The sequence below is a fragment of the Barbus barbus genome, assembly GCF_936440315.1.
Source record: "Barbus barbus genome assembly, chromosome: 3".
Classification (NCBI taxonomy): Eukaryota; Metazoa; Chordata; class Actinopteri; order Cypriniformes; family Cyprinidae; genus Barbus; species Barbus barbus.
The window spans coordinates 41682500-41702558 of record NC_136731.1 but is presented as its reverse complement, the minus strand read 5'-3'; the positions used below and the strand labels follow the sequence as shown (position 1 = coordinate 41702558).

The window sequence follows — 20059 nt, the reverse complement described above, 5'->3', positions numbered from 1 at the left end:
TTTTTCTTCTCTTAATATTTGTATCTATATAATTGCACTGTCCTTGGAGCGGACCTGACCTACATTTCACTGCTGGTTATACTCTGTATAATTGTGTATGTGACAAATAAAACTCTTGAATCTTGAAATCAAATTATTATTCCAAAACACTAACACATGATTGTCATGAATCAGACCTCTGTGGCTCTCTCCTATGGCCACCGGAGGGTACCCTCACCTGAGTATTGACTTTCTCGGACTCCATTTCCCATGCTCCCCGTACTGAGACTAATCACCTGCACAGGTGTTTCCCATCTACTGCTCTACTTAAGCAGCGTTTACATTCACACTCATTGTGTTGTTTGGCCCTGGCTGACATTTCTAAGCGGTTCCCCTGTATTTCTGTGAATGACCCTGGACTGTTTGATTACTGTTGATTTTCTGCCACGTGCCCTTGTGATCTTGCTCTCTGGAACTCTGATTGTTTTGCTGCCTGCCCTGACTCCTGCCCGGTATCGTTTCTGTCTCTGCTTTGCCTCTGATATACCTACCTGTTGTTTGATCACTGCCTGTTTGACCCTGATCAAGATTATTAAAGTGAATCTGCAAATGGATCCACACGCTCCTGATCCTTCATTACACAGATATTCAATACAAAAATTGAATGACCCATCTCAGAGTAGCTTTATAGAATGAACGGTTTATGGAGGAAAAAAGAGACAGAATTGCTGCATTAAAGGCTTTATTTGCAACATGACATTAGAAAAACAAGAAAGAAAACAAAAAATATGCAATATGGCTGTCACTTATGTGAATATGCAAACAGAAAACCCACAGAAGAATTAAAATAAATATAATCTAATCTTCTGCGTTTGGCCACATCACACTTGATATCTTCTCTGGCAAGGCATCTTGGGTAGAATCTTTTGGCATGCCTTATCCTTCCTGGTATTGAATGAATGAATGATGCATCTATATAGCGCTTTGTGTATTGTTGTAAACTCAAAGTTTTTTACAATCATGTGGGGGTCTCTCCTCATCCACCACCAGTGTGCAGCATCCACCGCGCTCACCACACACCAGCTACAGGTGGAGAGGAGAGAGAGTCATAGAGCCAATCACGTGGATGGGGATTATTAGGAGGCCATGATTGAAAAGGGCCAGTAGAGGGAATTTGGCCACACCCCTGCTCTTTACCAGAAGTGCCATGGGATTTTTTAAAGACCACGGAGAGTCAGGACCTCGGTTTAACGTCTCATCCGAAAGATGGTGCTTTTTGACAGTATAGTGACGGTGACAAGAATGAATAAGGCAGTTGTTATCTTTTTGAGAAATGAAAATCAGGTGAAAAAATTGATTGAAAGCGGCAGGTGGATTAATGATCACACCGTTGTTGGCCCCGGCAAAGAAAGTTATAATCTCTAATGTGCCTCAATTTGTTGGCAATGAGGGTATCATTAAAGAGTTAACTAGATTTGGTAAAATTGCTGGCGCTATAAAAGAGATTCCGTTAGTTTGTAAAAATGCGGCACTAAAACATGTGCTATCTTTTAGGACACAAGTTGATATGTTTTTGAGCGCTCACACTAAAACGCTCGGTGTCGTTTCGGGTATCTCATGGAGAGAACTCATACATGTATGCTAGCACGGAGACTTTGCGGTCTTTTGAATGTGGAGATATTGGACACAAACATTTCTCCTGCCCGCACAAAGCACGTAAACCTGAAGGAGAAGGCCCATACGATAAGCCGCAGATTGTGACGGAAAGTACATCCACAACAACCTGAAAAGGCAGACATTAACACTGAGGCAAGGCAAAATGTTTCTGAAAATATTGTGAATGACGCTGAGGTTCCAAGTTGTAGTGATGTTGTTGGTAAGGGAGATGTTTGTGGAGATCCAGTACAGGAAAATTAAATGCTTGATGGGCAAAGTGAAGAAATGGATGATTTGTCAGAAGCAACTGTAGAGTTATAGAGATGGTGATTCATGTGCTGACTTAGATGTGACTAATTGTGGAAGTGATTTTTATTCAGTTGAGCAAATGAATGCTTTCTTGGATGAGACAAAGGTAAAAAGGTTGAAATTGGCAAGTTTTTTCGTGATCTGGATAAATTTGTGTTATCCATTAAGAAAGTAAGACAAGAATCTAGCCTAGAAGTATTGTCTCAGCAGAAAATGTTTAATATTTAGGTTTAAGATTTCGATTATATAACAGCAATTAGGCAAAGTAAACTAAATGGGTATCAATCTTTTCTTTGTTTTTTCACATTACTGTTTTTCTCTACTTTCCTATCCAATGTTATTATGGATATCCTAAGAGTGGGGTCCCTTAATGTAAATGGAATTAGGGATAGAACTAAATGGTTTTTGTTAAAAGAAAGTATAGAGCTGAAATAAATTAATGTGATGTTTCTACAAGAAACACATAGTGATGTAAATAATGAGGTAGATTGGGGTTTGTGGTCTGATGGTCAGTTTGTTCTTAGTCATGGGACACATTTTAGTGCAGGGGTGGCAATATTATTTTCTAAGGAATTAAATGTAAACATTATCTATTAATGAATTGGAAAGAGGACAGCTTCTTTTAATTAAAGCTAGGATGAAATATATGAGTTTTGTCTTTGTTAATATTTATGCACCAAATGTTGGTAGAGACAGAATTAGACTTTTTGAGGTGCTTAATAATACTCTTGGTTCTCTTCACAAGAAGATTTTTGAATTGTTGGTGGAGATTTTAATTGCACCCTTGATTTTGGTATTGATAGGAATGGAGAAGAACCACATCCTTCATCTGCGAAAGTTTTAAAAGCAATAATCGCTCATCTAGGGTTAGTAGATGTGTGGAGAGAAAAATATAAAAATGTGAGACAATACAGTTGGATTAAAGTGGCAGTAGGTAGAATTAGTGTGGCACGTTTAGATCGATTATATTTACATAATAATCAATGTAATAGGGTGATAGGAGCATATATCACACCTTGTATTATCTCTGATCATCAGCTTATTACTGTGAATGTTATTGTTTCAGAAACAAAACCACTATTTTATTACTGGCGTTTTGATGTTAATTTAACTCAAGATGTGAATTTGTATGAGGATTTTAAATTGTTTTGGAATTGCTGGGTTGAGGAATATCTTCCAATTCATGAGCGAGGACAAGGATTCATTATTTTTTTTCTTGAGTTGCGGTTTTCTGTTTGCAAGCGGCACAACGTCTTTTATATCATCAGCATCAACAGTGGATGGATGTAGCATGTGCTTTACTGGGAAAATACAGAAGAATGGGCTTGAACAAGCAATTATTTGTTATGGCTCTCGGAGGAGTAAATTTGGATGGATTGACTGTGTTTTACCAGAGTGTATTGCAAGCTTGGCAGACTCTATCCTTTTCAAGAGAATGGGATGGATCTAATCAGTGGGTATATGATGAACCTCTGTTTTTCAACCCACTTATCTCTGTTGAGTTGTTGTGTTCTGACACGGTGAGATCAGCAATGTTGAAAGCAGGAGTCTCCAAAATATGCCATCTATGCAGGTGACTGAGTTGGATATCTACGGAGGAATTGGCACAAAAGATGGAATTCAGGTCTGAACGCTTTATCAATAAGTTGTTATATGATCTTGAGGAGGCCCTTCCTGCTCCAGTAAGACATTTTATGAAAGCTGCTCCTGTGGAGAATTGTTATGCTGGAATTAATACGCGCTTTCCAGAATAGCATGTTTCCATAAAGAAAGAAGACTGGCAGGAAGATGATAAAAAAAATGATTTCTATGGCTATACCGGAACTGTTTTGAGCAGACAAACACTTTATAGAGCTTGTGTAAAAACCATCAGTTATCAACATCTTAAAAATGTAGAATCACTGTTTCACGGCTGATCACTGACTCTGCCAGCGATTCACTGAACATCAACTCTGCACCGGATATTAAAATCCAAAATATAGTGAAAACACTTCAATAGCACAGTAACAAGATCGGCAGTTTAAGACATTAACTTGTAAGCACAAAACACAAGATAGTTCTCTTTTCAATATAAATAAGACTTTATTGGATAAACCTAAGACATTTATAATTGCTATTATACAATTATAATTATAATATGCTATTGCATATAGACCTGAACAACCATCAATCACTTATTCAACCCTCGCGTTGAGATTTCAATGAGGCAAGGAAGCCAATGGTTGGGCGTTGGCTGACGAATGGTTTCGGAGTCAGTTGCTGGTTGAATTTTGAAGCGGGTGCAGTCGAAGCTGAACTTTGCGGCAAACTTAGAACACAAAACTCAATGGAAAGAAAAGAAACTAAAGTAAAAGAATAAAACGATGTAACAAGACTTGGTGGCTTTTCTTGTCATCATGGTTACATAACAGCTGGCGTTCAGGCTGAAGCATGCTCAAAGAGCGCAGAAAGTGATGACAAAAAGCATGGCTACAAAGCTAGAAGAGAGGGAGTTTGATGGTGTCCTGAGTTTTTAAACTCGGCTTTTGGACACATCCCAAAATGGTGTGTTGACCAATTAGATATTGTCTTAGCCTTCCGTGTACGGAAGATAAGCGTTAATGGTTTTCCTTACAGGCTACAATGATGTTCCGTACAGAGTGCATACTTTGATTTCAACTACGAAAATGGACATTTAACGGATCAACTGTGAGATATTTATTTATTTTAGCTGAAGAAAACAGCATTTCAATGAATAAGAAAGGTGAGTACCTTTTTATTTGTTTAAAATGTAAGTTATTTGCTGCTTTAATAAGCTAGAGGACCATGCCAGCTAGGCCTGATTGTGTCGTTATATTGATAATGGCACGCGAGTTAAGCATGAACCATGTGAAACGTTTGTTACCATATCTTTCCGAAGACAAAGAAGGGCAAACAAAATATTTAATATCAAAATATTTAATGATTAACCAATGAGACTGTGTGTTTACAACTATTTACATTTAACGCTGAACTGATTTAAAAAATACCATAACTAGAAACTAACATGTTCAATTTCTGTGTGCACTATTTAGATTGTGTGTGTGTAACGTGTTTTTATGTGGACAGACAACACTCTAAAAAATTATTCAAGGGATCTGTTACCACTACATAATTTAATACATTGTTGTAAATTAAAAATTCTAAATGGTTAATTTGATTAAACCTTTTAAGTTGCCAGCATTATTTTAATGAGTTGTCATGACAGAATAATGTCGATAATTACATCAACTTAATAATGTAATTTAGACATAAATATATGTGTTGATTAATTTAAAACAATATTTACGTTGTAGCAACCCAATGAAATTGTCTTGATAACTTAATTTTTCCACACCAGTTGAGTTCAGGATTTCAAAGCTCCTCCCCCACTTAACGAGCAAGGAGCAAGTTCAGACATATGTTAGGCTGACAAGTATGACACAAAGGACATTTCAAGGTGAGTAAAATTAGTTTTATTTCATTTACAAATAAATTATCTTCATTTAACTAGAGGTTTGGCTACACCTGGTAATACAGTTGATTTTAGCAGTGTAATTTGACCAGGATAGCAGTGGATAAGAATGTAAAAACGGTTTCATTGAAAAATATGCTCAGCCAGAGAGGGAATTTCATTTGTGCTGTAAATAGGAAAATAATTTAATGCACAGACACATTTTAAAAAATTTGTCGTCATTCACACAGATAACATTCAAATTTTATTGTAGGCAGTTTGCTGTTTGACCAACATTAACAGACTTTTGATCTCTGTAAAAATCTGTTTATTTTTTTTAATTGCTTGTTTTATACAGTGTGTTTTTGTGTTAGTACAACCTCCAGTAAGAGATATTCTGGATTCTGATCACTGTTGTTATGCAACCTAAAATTAGTATTTTATATTTCCTGCACTTAAAGGCATACAGTAAATTACTGTTAAATGATCATTCAGTGAATCTGCTGGCATCACCCAGAATTACGAATATCTACTGGTTGCTGAGATTTGCATAAACAGTTAATGAAAATGTACTATGACATTCTAGGCTGATCAGTATTTTGTTAAGTTGGCCCATATTTAAAAATGGGTTTGGGGTGTAAAATGTGTAAATTTGAAACCAAAACACACATTTGATGTTACATATGAAATGTTCTTCCATTCCTGTTTTATACAGATAAATGAAGAATTCAAGAGAATGACCACTGTAAGTCTTGAAGCCACCTTTATGGCCAAACTTGACAAGTGTACCCCAAAACTGATGGACCTGGCCTTATCAAAGGGAGTAGCTAAAGGAGAAAGAATCAGAAAGATGGGTTATGTTAATGCAGCATTAGAAAACTCCATCAGATTTTTTTACTTTCACTTTCTGTTTGACTGAAGTTAAGATGTTCACCGGCATAACTATTGCGCAAAGTTTGCACCTTGCTTTTGTGATATCCATTGGCTCGCCTTCATGGTTTAAAACACAAATATTTCCAGTATTGCAACGTAACTGCAACCCCCCATGCATATGTATCTTAAACACAGGCATACATGAAAGAGGAATCAAATCGGTATGCCGCGCTGTCTGAAACACGTCTCTTATGCACGCTGCACTGGCACACACCCGAAGCGCGCACAAGCATAGAGACATGTTTCAGACAGCACGGCATACCGATTTGATCAACTGCGATACGTTTAAGCCCTAATAGCCTATATGACAGATCAGAGCAATCGTTTACTTACTAATTTAACACGAAATCGTCAAATTGCTACTCGATATCAATCGCATACAACGAAAATACAGAATAATTAAAAAAATCATATCTTTACACATTTTCCCCAGAACTTTCTCGCGACTCGGTAGGAATTCTTCCACGGCCCGGTAGTGGGTCGCGACCCGGTGGTTGGGAACCTCTGCCATAGAGGGCGTTGGGGGGCCCATCCAGCCTATAGGCGTTACTTGGGAGGCAGCCGGGGTAAATAATGAAGGGTGGAGTGCTGTCCCCAGCTGTATTCACACAGAAGTGGACCGTTATGTGCTCCCTGGTCGTCTGCTGCTGCTGGTATTTGTGTTTCCTCCCAGTCTGGCACAACACCTTCTCCCTGGACCGAGGCTCGTCTCCAAAGCCGGTCTCATCACAGTTGTATATGAGATGTGGCTTGCCCTCAAAACTGTGCTTCACAGTTCCTTATACAACTTGAAGAACCCTTCAATGGCCTCTGGTGCACCATGGACTCTGGCTCTCTCCAGGGAATCTGCCATCCGAGAGGCCAATTCTGGATGGCGGGCCTTAAACCACCACACATCACTTGGCCCCTTCTCCAGGTTTACAGTGGTGGTCTCGGTTCTGCCACTCTCCTTGATGATCCCAGTGGCCAAAACTTTGACAAGGCATCTTGTCACTGGGAATTAAGCCATGGTCCGCCATCCAGAATATAAAAGAAAGGAGAGCCTCTTCCTCTGCAGATGTCAGGGCTGAATTAGGACGAGGATCGTGGGCATATTTATTTGTTTTATAATCTTGCAGAGTGGTGTGGGGAAGTCCATATTTTTTTGTTGTTGCCCTCAAACTTGCTCCTGCCTTTACTTCCTCAACTGCCTCTTTTAACTTCTCCTTTGTGTATTTTTTTTCCCTGACATCTTTCTTTCCCTTTTTCTTTAACGTTAACATACTGACTTTCCTTTAGACAAACATGTTATGATATGTTAGTGTTCCTTAAATTGTTTTAAAATGTTTATATTCACAAAGTTTGATGAAATTGTTCTTGTTGTTCTATTGTTGTTCTTATTATTCTTTGTTCTTATTTTAAATTAAATTCCATAATCTTATTATGTGTATGTAAATTGTATGAAATCTTATTTAATAACTTATGTCTGAAAATCCAATCATTTAACTTTAAGTTACTGTTTTTATGAAAAGTTGGCAATGAAATAACGTTACAATCAACTGAGTTTTAGTTCATGTTTAATTTAAAGCATGATAACTTAAAATGTTAAAACATTATATTCAACTTAATTGATCCTTTATGAATATAAACATGATCACTGCACGCAGGATGATGGGCAAACAGTGTCTGCTGCACGTTTCAGCCAGAGAATGGCGCCAAGTGGTCATCGCCCACAATTAACGTTGAAATATTCCCATTTCAAAACATTTATTCAACAAAAGGTAATTTATTTAACAATTTGTGATAACATAATATTAATTTCATAAAGACTGTAATACTGTGAGATGAATAAATTAAATGGAAATGCACATTTTCGCTGCTCTAGGGTTCTCCGCTCCCAAGCGGCAGTCTCATGTTTTGCCCACCATCCATTTTCAAGCGCAGTGGGCACACCTAGCAAACTTACTGAAATCTCACTGAAACAAATGGTGGGAGGTTCTCTGTCGTGATCGGGGGTGAAAGAGGGAGAAATGATGACACAGATATATATTTTATGTACGACGTATTTATTCAGCGATCGGCGGTGAAAGGTAATCTGTATGGAACATCGTTGTGTACAGAGCATGGTTAGTCTACGTTAACTGGTAACTTAACAACTGCTACGTAAATTTTAAAAAGTTAGCTATTAGTAAAATGTACATGTTTATTAATTAATGTTAGTTTAGCTAGCGTGCTTTAGTTGTTAACATATTCCCCATTGACAAATCTGCAGACACATTCTCCTGAACTGTTTTCAGAGGCTCCAAACACTGCAGCTGACTTCCCTGGATTCACCTGAGACAGCCTCTGAGGAGAAATGGTGTCTTAGCAACATCATTTGTTAATATATCATAATTTTCAAAGTGCAGCATAAATTTCACTCATTTTGTTCATGCCAATGTTATAGTTTAAGTGTAGAAATCTACAATGTATTTTGTTTTATTATGATGTGATTTCATGTATAATATACATATTATGTTTTAGGTCAGACAGCCTATGCTGCCATTCTTCCAGAAAACTGCTCTTCAAAGAACAGTCATCAATCAGGTAATTTGCACACAGAAATATATTTTGAATACCATTCAATTACCCAGGTTATCTTATATCATTATGCATTTTCATTTTTATATATTGTTTAATTTTTTATAAATTCAGTATATGTAAATAAATCTATTACATTGGTGAGCCACCCAAAAGACTGCTCAGCAAAAATACAGAAAATATGATGATACACAGGGCAACCTTTTAAGTTAGAAGGGGTAGTATGTGTGTTATGTTAGAGCATTGTTGAGAGAGAACAAGAATGTATTGGAAACATACTACCGCCTACCTTACTCTACCAGAGAGGTAAGGAAAAATACACTTACTTGAGATATTTTTTTATAGCTCTGAATTATTGTATTCTTTTAAAACAATCTTTTATTGTACTATTGAATAAAATATTAGTTAATTATCAAAGAAAGAATAAAAAACAAAAGCCATAATATGGACTTTTGTAAATGCTGTGATGCTCAGATACTGTTATTTCCTTCTTACATTGCTGATTTCACCATGAACTCTTCACTTGAACAGTTTATGTTGTTGTATATGGTATCATTGTCTGTCAAAACATAGGGGTAGACATCACCTTTTCTGTGTTATCATATTTGGTTCAGGAGATATGACACAAAATACATAATTTGGTTATGGCGGAAAGTAAAATGGTCGCAATAGGCAACCACGAGGTGTTTTTGCGATGGCTCCATTTCTGAAAATGTTTAGGGTTGCAAACTATACAAGTGTACCAAATTTCATGCTTTTATGAAAAAGTGAACATATCACCTCAAATTTGCACATATCACCTGGACTATGAGGAAAAAAGTGAATACATCTTGAAAGTGTTTCTCTTCATTCTTTGCTGATCACTGATTCTTTGTTGCCTTTCTCGAGACAAAGAAAGGATAAATAAGTCAGTTTCTTTTTGACAAGTGGTGAAAGAGGGTTAAGTTTAAAATGACTTTTGGGTGTGTTTACCCAGCCAGTACAGCCATGTGACCCAATAGGGTCCCACCTGGATTTCCTAACTGGGTATCATTGTGTGTTCATATAATCCAGAGGTGTATAATCCAAATACCAAATCCATTCGATACCAGAGGTGTTGTCATGACCAAATTCTCCAAGACCCAGACCAAAACCAAGAACATCAAGAGCCATTGCAAAATCCTCAATAATAAAAATATACTGCTCAGGGTTCATATATGTCAACACTACAGAGCAGTGGTATTCTGCCTGGATTTTCAAGAAAGAAAGAGCCTAATTAGCTGGTTCAGGGTTGTCCCTAATAAAATGAAGGCAGGTCGATCTAGACCTACATGTGTAATGTTTACTAATTGGACCGTAAGATTTGCAGAGATGAAAATGGAGAAAGCCAGAAGAATGGAAATATAGTGTCAGTGAAGGTGGTTGTGAATGTGTGTAGATGTGTGTTAGTTAAAGGATCAGAGAATGACACCGTTCCTCTGTCATAGTCCAGATACACTCTCACACGCTCAACATACTGTTTAACAGGAAAACCAAACACTGTATTCAATCTGTACTGCAGACCCCAGACTTCTGTGGTATAGAAATCACCTCCCTTCCTCTGGTTTGATGCTGTAGTTACACCAAGACTCCACTTTATACTCCCTTTAACCTCCACATCCCAGCAGTGTGTTCCTGAGTTAAAACCCTCTGAACCCAGAACACATGGATAATAGTCAAATCTCTCTGGATTATCAGGAAGCAGTTGTTTGTTCCTGCTGTTTCTCACACTGGTCAGATCATCAGACAGGACAAGCCACTGATTTGCAGTGTTTGGATCCAGAATCACAGGAGCTGATGAGACACAATTATCATCTGATCACTGTCAGTGTTGTTACAGTATTTGATAAAGAATTTAGTTTTAGATTGCATGCCAACAGAAACTGATATTTACATAATCAGTCAAACTGTAGGGATCTGCTGTTCCACTGTAACTGTGAATATCATGTTCTTCTCTTGTTTAAGGCTAATTTTGGTGTAGTAGCTCATCTGGTTATTCACAGATAATGCTAAAATCTGTAAATCTTCGCTCATGCATCATTTCTAGTGTTTGTGTAAGAGCACAGATGTTCTCCAGACTCACTGTTGTGGACAATGTCCTGCATCTTCTTCCAGACTCTGAAGGGCAGGTTGCCCAAGTATTGTGGCGCATCAATCAAAGCTCCAGAAGGCATCTGTGGATCCGGCTGTGATGAGATCTGGACTCTGGAAGAACATTCAGGATCAGAACTAAAGTGGATTTGGATCAGAAGCAGAGAGACCAGAGACACCAGCAGATCACTCACCTTTCCATTGAGACTGGAAACTCCTGCAGAACAAACACAATTTATCATCAACAACTCAATCATCAATCAATCAATAAATAAATCAATCATGATCTGAAATCAGACCTTTAGAAAGCAGACATCACTGGCTTTCATCATCTCCTCCGTGTCTTTGATTGTGTTTGAAAGAGCTGAGATGTGTCTGTCCATCTCCTCCAGCTTCTCCTTCATCATCTGCTTCTTCTGCTCCTCTTCCTCCCTCAGTGCAGTGATTGTAGCTTCTTCTTCATCTCTGAGAAACTGATGAAGCTTCTCAAACTGCTGTTTAACCTGACGCTCTGTATGCTCAGCTTGAGACTGAAATCAATCACATTCACTTCAATCGTCACAATCAATCAACATACAGTAGACCATCACATCAGATCATCTACAACACACCAGTCAAATGTCTGGGCACGCTAAATTTATTTTTCTCATGATATTTTAATCTGAAGGCTTTTAATGTCTTTGCAAGCCATTTTTTTTCCCAAAAGTTCTGTTTCCTCACCTTGATGTGTTGAACAATTTTCTCAAACACTTCTTTAATGTTTTCATCATGTTGAAGTTTCTCTTTTAAGGACTGCAGTGCTGTATCGAGTTCCTCCTAGAATTGAAAGTAAAAAACATAAAATGCCAGATTCTAAGAGAATACAGTGAAATGATAATGAGGAACAAAGTGATTGAAAGGGTTACACACTATTTTAAAGGCACTGGGACTCGGCGAACCACAGTGAGAGCTATTACACTATTTCCAAATGTAAACAACTTGACACAGTAGCAAGCTAAGAACAACATTAAAGGATGTGCATTTTTCTGCTTTACCAGAAAATCCTAAAGGAGAATATCTGTTTGTAAACTGAAGCTCTCGTGCAACTGGATTATGCAGCAAATCAATGATTTAGAACAAGAGTAAATCCACCTCGAAATGGCTCAAATGAGCACAGTTTAAGTTTTGCTGTGGTCTAGTCAAAGTCCTGATGTTAAGGCGCCGGTCTGATCTGGGTTTGTTTATGTTGTGTCCTGGTCTGTCTGAAGCACATGGCTGTCAGTTGGTAATTGTGTGTGTCATGTGGTCTATTGTTACCCCGCCCCTCTTGTTACCTTATTGTCTTGTTAGGGTTGACACCTGTTTGAGATAATTAGTCACCCTTTATATTCTCCTCTTGTTTTCTGTCCTGTGCCAGATCGAATCTCTGCTTTGCTGAGTTAATCTGGCTCTTGTCTCTGACGGTTATCTTGCTCCTGTTGTTGTCAAGCCTAAGTCTAGTTCTGTTTTTTCCTCAAATTTATTTTTTACCTTTTGAGATTAGGGATTTTTCTTTTGATTTAGTTTAGTGCTATCTAGTTCCTTGTTTTGAGCTCCTGCCTTTTTAGTTTTGTTTTTCCTTTTTCCCTTTTGCTCTCCAGTTCCCCCATCGGCTCTGGCTGCTGGACTCCCTCCTGCCTGCCTCCTCCATCCCATCCCTGGCTGCTCATCATCGCCTGCTTCCTTGCCCTTCTGGTTCTGTCCATCTAGCTGCTCAACCATTGTCAGCCTTGTTCACCAGCCTCAGGAGACCCCAGTTAAGCCAGCCTAGCTTCTGCCTTCGTCTTCTTGGAACCAGTCTCCCGCTCTCTCTCACTGTTGCCATTTCCTGCATCCTGGAGTTTCATTACGGAGTTGGTCTACCTCGTAGCTCTTGGACTGTTGCCCTCTGCCTATCTCTCAGAAACCCCTTTCCTAGACGCTTCCTGCTGAGTTGTTCATCTCTGCCACGGACCTGGCTGGAATCTCTCCTGGTTACCCTCTCGTGCAGCAGCTAGTTCCTGTTTTGTGTTTGAGTCTCAATAAATCTGTTATCCCTGCAACTGATTCCTCTTCCTTTACCACCCCTGACAGTTCGATCTGGCCAGTATGGAATCAGCGGGGCCTGACCAGATCCGGACAGCCGTCCTCCAGCAGGGGGTGCTGCTGGGTCAACATGCTACGCGACTCTCAGAAACCACCAGAGGCGTAGAGGCCATGTCCTCCCAAGTTACTGAACTCACTAATCAAGTCAGGGAGTTGAGGCGGGACCAGGACAGCCTTCGGACTGCAGCCGCTGCCTCTGCTTCATCTCCTGTTCTTGCCCGGGTAGCTCCAGAACCTAGAGTGCCCACTCCGCCACTTTATGATGGGGATCCTAGGGCTTGTCGCCCATTCCTGTCCCAGTGTGCGATCACGTTTACCCTGCAGCCCACAACATTTGCTTCCGAAGCAGCAAAGGTGGCATTTGTTATTACCCTACTCACTGGGAGGGCCCGGGAGTGGGGAACTACTGTCTGGGAGAAGCAAGAGCCTTACTGTGCCACATTTGAGCTGTTTCGTCAGGAGATGATCAAGGTGTTTGACCGATCAGTCGCTGGCAAGGAGGCAGCCAGTCAGCTAGTGAGACTGAGGCAGGGCAAGTCATCAGTTACGGATTTTTCCATTCAGTTCTGGACTCTGGCTGTGCTTTGTGGTTGGAATCAAGCAGCTTTGTGGGATGTTTTCAGAGAGGGCCTCAATCCTGAGATTCAGGACGAGATTGCTATCCATGATCTGCCGGCTTCATTTGATGACCTGGTGGATCTGGCACTTCGTGTCGAGACGCGCATCAATCTACGCTGTCGACGGATCCTGGCTCATCCTTCTTGGCCCATTTCTCCTAGTTCTGTTTCGGAAGCCGCTATTGTTCACCCTGAGCCACTTCCTGAAGTGGAGCCCATGCAGGTTGGGCGTACCCGTCTGGCAGCGGAGGAGAAGCAACGACGCCTCAATCAACGACTTTGCTTCTACTGTGGGAAGTCTGGACATTTTGCTGCAACATGTCCTTTAAAAGTCAGAGCTCGCCAGTAGATGGGGAAGTATTGGTGAGCGTTACCCCTGTATCCGATTCCCCCATATTTCGTACCCAGCTGCCTGCCATTGTCAAGTGGGGGCCTTTTTCAAGACCATGCTCAGCCCTGGTGGATTCTGGGGCTGAGGGTAATTTCATTGATGCCACCCTGGTGGCCCGGTGGGGCATTCCCATTACCCCTCTCAAGAAGAAACTCATTGCCAGGGCTCTCAATGGCGCCATCCTCACCCAAGTTACTCACGTCACTCCCCCTGTAAGTTTAACCGTTTCCGGCAACCATTGTGAGGAGATTACGTTTTACCTCCTCGAGTCTCCCAGCACACCTATTGTGCTGGGGCACCCGTGGTTGGTGAAACACAGCCTTCACATTGGTTGGGCTGAGAATTCTGTGTTGGCATGGAGCTCATTTTGTCATAAGTTTTGCCTTGGGGTTGCCTCGTCTGCTGGTTTTTCTTGTTCTGTGTTTCAGGAGGAGCAGACTGCGGATCTGACCGGTGTTCCTGCTGAGTACCTCGATCTTCGGAGGGTTTTTAGCAAGTCACGGGCGGCATCTCTCCCTCCTCACAGACCCTATGACTGTGCCATCGACCTTCTCCCAGGCACTTCTCCGCCTCGTGGTCGCCTTTATTCTCTCTCAGCGCCCGAGAGGGAGGCTATGGATAAGTATATCCAGGAGTCTTTGGCAGCTGGCCTCATCCGTTCTTCCTCTTCTCCTGCAGGTGCGGGGTTCTTCTTTGTGGAAAAGAAGGACGGTTCCTTGCGCCCCTGCATCGATTATCGTGGGCTGAATGACATCACCGTAAAGAATCGGTACCCCCTGCCGCTGATGTCCTCAGCTCCCGAGCTGCTGCAGGGAGCGAGAATCTTCACTAAGTTGGACCTCCGCAATGCCTACCACTTGGTTCGGATAAGGGAAGGGGATGAGTGGAAGACAGCTTTTAACACCCATACTGGGCACTTTGAATATCGGGTTATGCCCTTCGGGCTTACTAATGCCCCAGCTGTCTTCCAAGCCCTGATTAACGATGTGCTTAGAGACATGATCAATAGATTTGTCTTTGTGTACCTTGATGACATTTTAATTTTTTCTTCGTCATTGCAGGTACACACTCAGCATGTCCGTCAGGTGCTGCAGAGGTTACTTGAGAACCAGCTGTATGTCAAGGCGGAGAAGTGCACATTCCACGCAGACTCAGTTCCGTTCCTGGGACAGATAATCTCGGCGGAGGGGGTTAAGGTAGATCCTGCCAAGGTAAGGGCCGTCTCTGAGTGGCCAGTCCCCGACTCTCGTAGAGCATTGCAGCGGTTTCTGGGATTCGCCAATTTTTATCGGCATTTCATCCGGAACTATAGTCAAACTGCTGCTCCTTTAACTGCTCTAACCTCCACTTGTGTTCCTTTCAGGTGGACGGAGCAGGCACAGGGGGCTTTTACGAAACTTAAATTATGTTTCACATCTGCACCTGTTTTGTCTGTTCCAGACCCTGATCTGCAGTTTATTGTGGAGGTTGACGCTTCTGAGGTCGGGGTCGGGGCGGTTCTTTCTCAAAGATCCCCCCTTGATGGGAAGGTGCACCCTTGTGCATACTTCTCGCACCGCCTGAGCCCGGCAGAACGGAACTATGATGTCGGTAACCGTGAGCTGCTTGCGGTGAGGCTGGCACTGGGTGAGTGGCGACACTGGCTGGAGGGGGCGGCGGAGCCCTTCTTGGTTTGGACGGATCATAAGAACCTTGAATATGTCCGTTCGGCCAGGAGGTTGAACTCTCGGCAGGCCAGGTGGGCTCTCTTCTTTGACCGGTTCCGTTTCACCCTCTCGTACAGGCCTGGGTCCAAGAATATCAAGCCGGATGCCCTGTCTCGTCTCTTTGCCAGTCCGGGGAGCGGGTTGCCGCCCGACACTATTTTGCCCCGGGGTGTCGTGGTGGCGGCTGTTTCCTGGGGTTTCGAGAGGCTGCCCGACTGGTCTGTTGTTTGTTCCAGGTCCGTTGCGCCCTTCAGTTCTGGAGTGGAGTCATTCTTCTAGGCTGGTCTGCCATCCAGGTGTGCGGAGGACGTTGGCTTCTGCCCGTCAGCGCTTTTGGTAGCCGTCTCTGCACCATGATGTCAGACAGTTCGTGGCTGCTTGCTCGGTTTGCGCCCAGAACAAGACTTCTAACAAGCCTCCCATTGGTCTGCTGCGGCCTTTGCCGATTCCCCCCCGCCCTTGGTCCCATATTGCCCTGGATTTTGTCACTGGCCTCCCCTCCTCCAGGGGCAATACCGTGATTTTGACGGTGGTGGACCGCTTTTCGAAGGCGGCTCATTTTATTCCCCTACCTAAATTGCCCTCTGCTAAGGAAACTGCTCTGGTGGTAGTCGATCACGTCTTCAGGATTCATGGTCTTCCCAAAGACGTGGTCTCTGACAGGGGGCCCCAGTTCATTTCCCATTTTTGGAAGGAATTCTGTCGTCTGATCGGTGCTTCTTCGAGTCTGACGTCAGGATTTCATCCGCAGACCAATGGGCAGTCTGAGCGAGCCAACCAGGATTTGGAGCGGATGCTCCGCTGTCTGGCATCACACAATCCCGCCTCCTGGAGCCAGCAGCTCACCTGGGCAGAGTATGCCCACAATACTCTTCCTGTGGCGGCCACTGGTATGTCCCCTTTTCAAAGTTCTATTGGTTATCAGCCTCCTCTATTTGCTTCACAGGAACCTGATGCCGCAGTTCCCTCCGCCCAGGCCTTTGTCCAGAGATGCAGACGCACATGGGAAAGAGCCAGGAAGGCGCTCATTCAGGCTGGGAGACGTGCCAAGGTGGCAGCTGATCGTCGTCGGACACCTGCACCCAAGTATGTCTGTGGGCAGAGGGTATGGCTTTCCACTAAGGACCTGCCCCTTAAGGTGCCAGCACGCAAGCTGGCACCCAGGTTCTTAGGGCCATACCGCATTACCAAGGTCTTAAGTCCGGCGGCGGTGCGGCTCAGGCTCCCATCTGTCTTTGCTCGTGTCCATCCTGTCTTTCACGTGTCTCGTGTCAAGCCTGTTATTTCTTCCCCTTTGAACCCTGGTGTGTCTGCTCCTTCCCCCCCCCCTCCCCCCCGTCTCATTGACGGTTCCCCAGCGTTTTCTGTTAGGAGGCTGTTGGACGCCAGAAGGCGTGGCAGGGGATACCAGTACCTTGTGGACTGGGAAGGGTACGGTCCTGAGGATAGGTGTTGGGTGCTGTCTCGGGATATCTTGGACCACTCCTTGATCGAGGATTTCCACCGTCGACAGGCCTCCTCTGTTCCTGGAGCGCCCGGGGTCGCTCCTGGAGGTGGGGGTACTGTTAAGGCGCCGGTCTGATCTGGGTTTGTTTATGTTGTGTCCTGGTCTGTCTGAAGCACATGGCTGTCAGTTGGTAATTGTGTGTGTCATGTGGTCTATTGTTACCCCGCCCCTCTTGTTACCTTATTATCTTGTTAGGGTTGACACCTGTTTGAGATAATTAGTCACCTTTTTTATTCTCTTGTTTTCTGTCCTGTGCCAGATCGAATCTCTGCTTTGCTGAGTTAACCTGGCTCTTGTCTCTGACGGTTATCTTGCTCCTGTTGTTGTCAAGCCTAAGTCTAGTTCTGTTTTTTCCTCAAATTTATTTTTTACCTTTTGAGATTAGGGATTTTTCTTTTGATTTGGTTTAGTGCTATCTAGTTCCTTGTTTTGAGCTCCTGCCTTTTTAGTTTTGTTTTTCCTTTTTCCCTTTTGCTCTCCAGTTCCCCCATCGGCTCTGGCTGCTGGACTCCCTCCTGCCTGCCTCCTCCATCCCATCCCTGGCTGCTCATCATCGCCTGCTTCCTTGCCCTTCTGGTTCTGTCCATCTAGCTGCTCAACCATTGTCAGCCTTGTTCACCAGCCTCAGGAGACCCCAGTTAAGCCAGCCTAGCTTCTGCCTTCGTCTTCTTGGAACCAGTCTCCCGCTCTCTCTCACTGTTGCCATTTCCTGCATCCTGGAGTTTCATTACGGAGTTGGTCTACCTCGTAGCTCTTGGACTGTTGCCCTCTGCCTATCTCTCAGAAACCCCTTTCCTAGACGCTTCCTGCTGAGTTGTTCATCTCTGCCACGGACCTGGCTGGAATCTCTCCTGGTTACCCTCTCGTGCAGCAGCTAGTTCCTGTTTTGTGTTTGAGTCTCAATAAATCTGTTATCCCTGCAACTGATTCCTCTTCCTTTACCACCCCTGACACCTGAGTTGAACCCAATTAAAATGCTGCGGCAGGACCTTACACAGGCTGTTTATGCTCAAAAACCCTCCAGTGTCCCTGAAATAATGCAGTTCTGCAAAGAAGAGTGGGCTAAAATCTGATCTCCAGATATCTTAAGCATATCGTTACAGTTATTGCTGCTAAATTAGTATTTCACATGGGTAGGACTGTGTTTACACGGGTTGCCTTTGTTGTCTGTTGTATTCTGTTTGATCATGTAGCACTATTTATTATGATATAATGTATACAGAAAAATCGAAGAAATCTGTATGGGCAATTGCAGGTTTTTTATTTATTTTTTTTTAAACATTGTATGTTATATGAAGTTGATTAAAATGGCAGACAAAATGTGATGATCTATTTGTTTATGACTCATTTTTATTCCATACTGTAGGAAACTAGACATTTGTCTTACCTTATTTGATGAAACAACTTCACTGATGGGTTTGAATGTGTGATTGACATGTTTCTGTGAATCTCTGCACACTAAACACACAGGCTGTTTGTCCTCCAGACAGAAGAGTTTGAGTTTCTCACTGTGTAAACTGCAGACCTCCTCAGATCCTGATGAACGTCTCTCATTTGTCTGCTTCAGAAATGATGCACACATGTTTTTAAATGCAAGATTAACTGGAGGGCCATCTCTTGAGGATCTTCTCCTACAGACAGGACACTCCTGAGTTTCCTTGGTTCTCCAGAACTGTTGAAGACACTCTTTACAGACACTGTGACTACATGATAAAACAACAGGATCCTTGAAAATATCATGACACACAGGACAAGAACAATCTTCTTCAAATAATGACTCCATTTTCCCTGTTTTGACCGTTCTGAGTCCAGCAATCTAAACTTTACTTTCACTTTCTGATGGTTTAAAAACAAATAACCAAATAAAACACAAAGATATGCTATCTGTTCAGAAGCAAACTTCTTGAAAATCTTCCTGGAAGTGTTTTTGTCTTTGTTCTTCACCGATTGCTGAATCCTTTCTGGACACTGATCCAGAAATAACACAAAAGCACCAGTATGACCAAAAAGAGTGAAATAATGAAACAGTCTCTTATTGGTAAGTGTTTTGAGAGGGTGGATCAGTTTATGACAATCTGTAGATATGTTGTGGAGCAGGTCAGACAGGAACATCAGGATTACTTCCAAGTTAATATGAACAAAATGCATTCAAAATGAACACAAATACTGATTATTATTATTAATAATAAAAGCAACTCAAGATACCTTTTTTTGTGTGACTTATTTATTGCACTTTATTTGTTGGTTTTTGAAGCTCACAGAGTTTCTCCATGCTAAGTCATGCACAAATCCTTGTCAATATATATATATATATATATATATATATATATATATATATATATATATCTGAGGCATCTCAGCTCTCATGAGGACCAAGAGAAGACAACAAAGACCCAGCTGTGCTGTAGCACAAACATTTTCTCTTGTGATTTACTTCAGAAAGAAAGCCAAACATGTTTGGAGTGACATAAGTGTGAGTAAATATTGTTACATTTTAGGTTAATTTTATGATCATTTTAGTGAAGTTTAAGGTGCATGTTTTACCTCTTTAAAAAGATTGTATTTCCAGTGCAGTAGAAACAACAGAACATCTTCAGATGAAAGGAAAGATTCAAATCAAATCTCTTCAGAGACTCATTCATTGTTCATGTGGAGCTGAAAGTGAGCTTCATTTAGCTGTCGTGTGTCTACAGTATGTCTGAATCAAACCATTATTGTCCAACATAAGAGCAAATTCTA

At 42.0% G+C, this 20059-nt stretch overlaps 1 protein-coding gene across 1 annotated transcript; it reads right to left on the bottom strand.

Moving 5' to 3' along the window:
- Window positions 1-8360: 8360 nt before the first annotated feature.
- LOC306845265 (E3 ubiquitin-protein ligase TRIM35-like) lies at window positions 8361-19103 on the bottom strand (the record flags this gene model as incomplete). Its single annotated transcript, XM_079377963.1, has 6 exons — window positions 8361-10699; window positions 10989-11110; window positions 11191-11213; window positions 11296-11526; window positions 11717-11812; window positions 18708-19103. The coding sequence occupies 6 exons, from the start codon at window positions 19101-19103 to the stop codon at window positions 10212-10214; spliced, it is 1356 nt and encodes a 451-aa protein (XP_079234089.1). The 3' UTR covers window positions 8361-10211.
- Window positions 19104-20059: the final 956 nt, after the last annotated feature.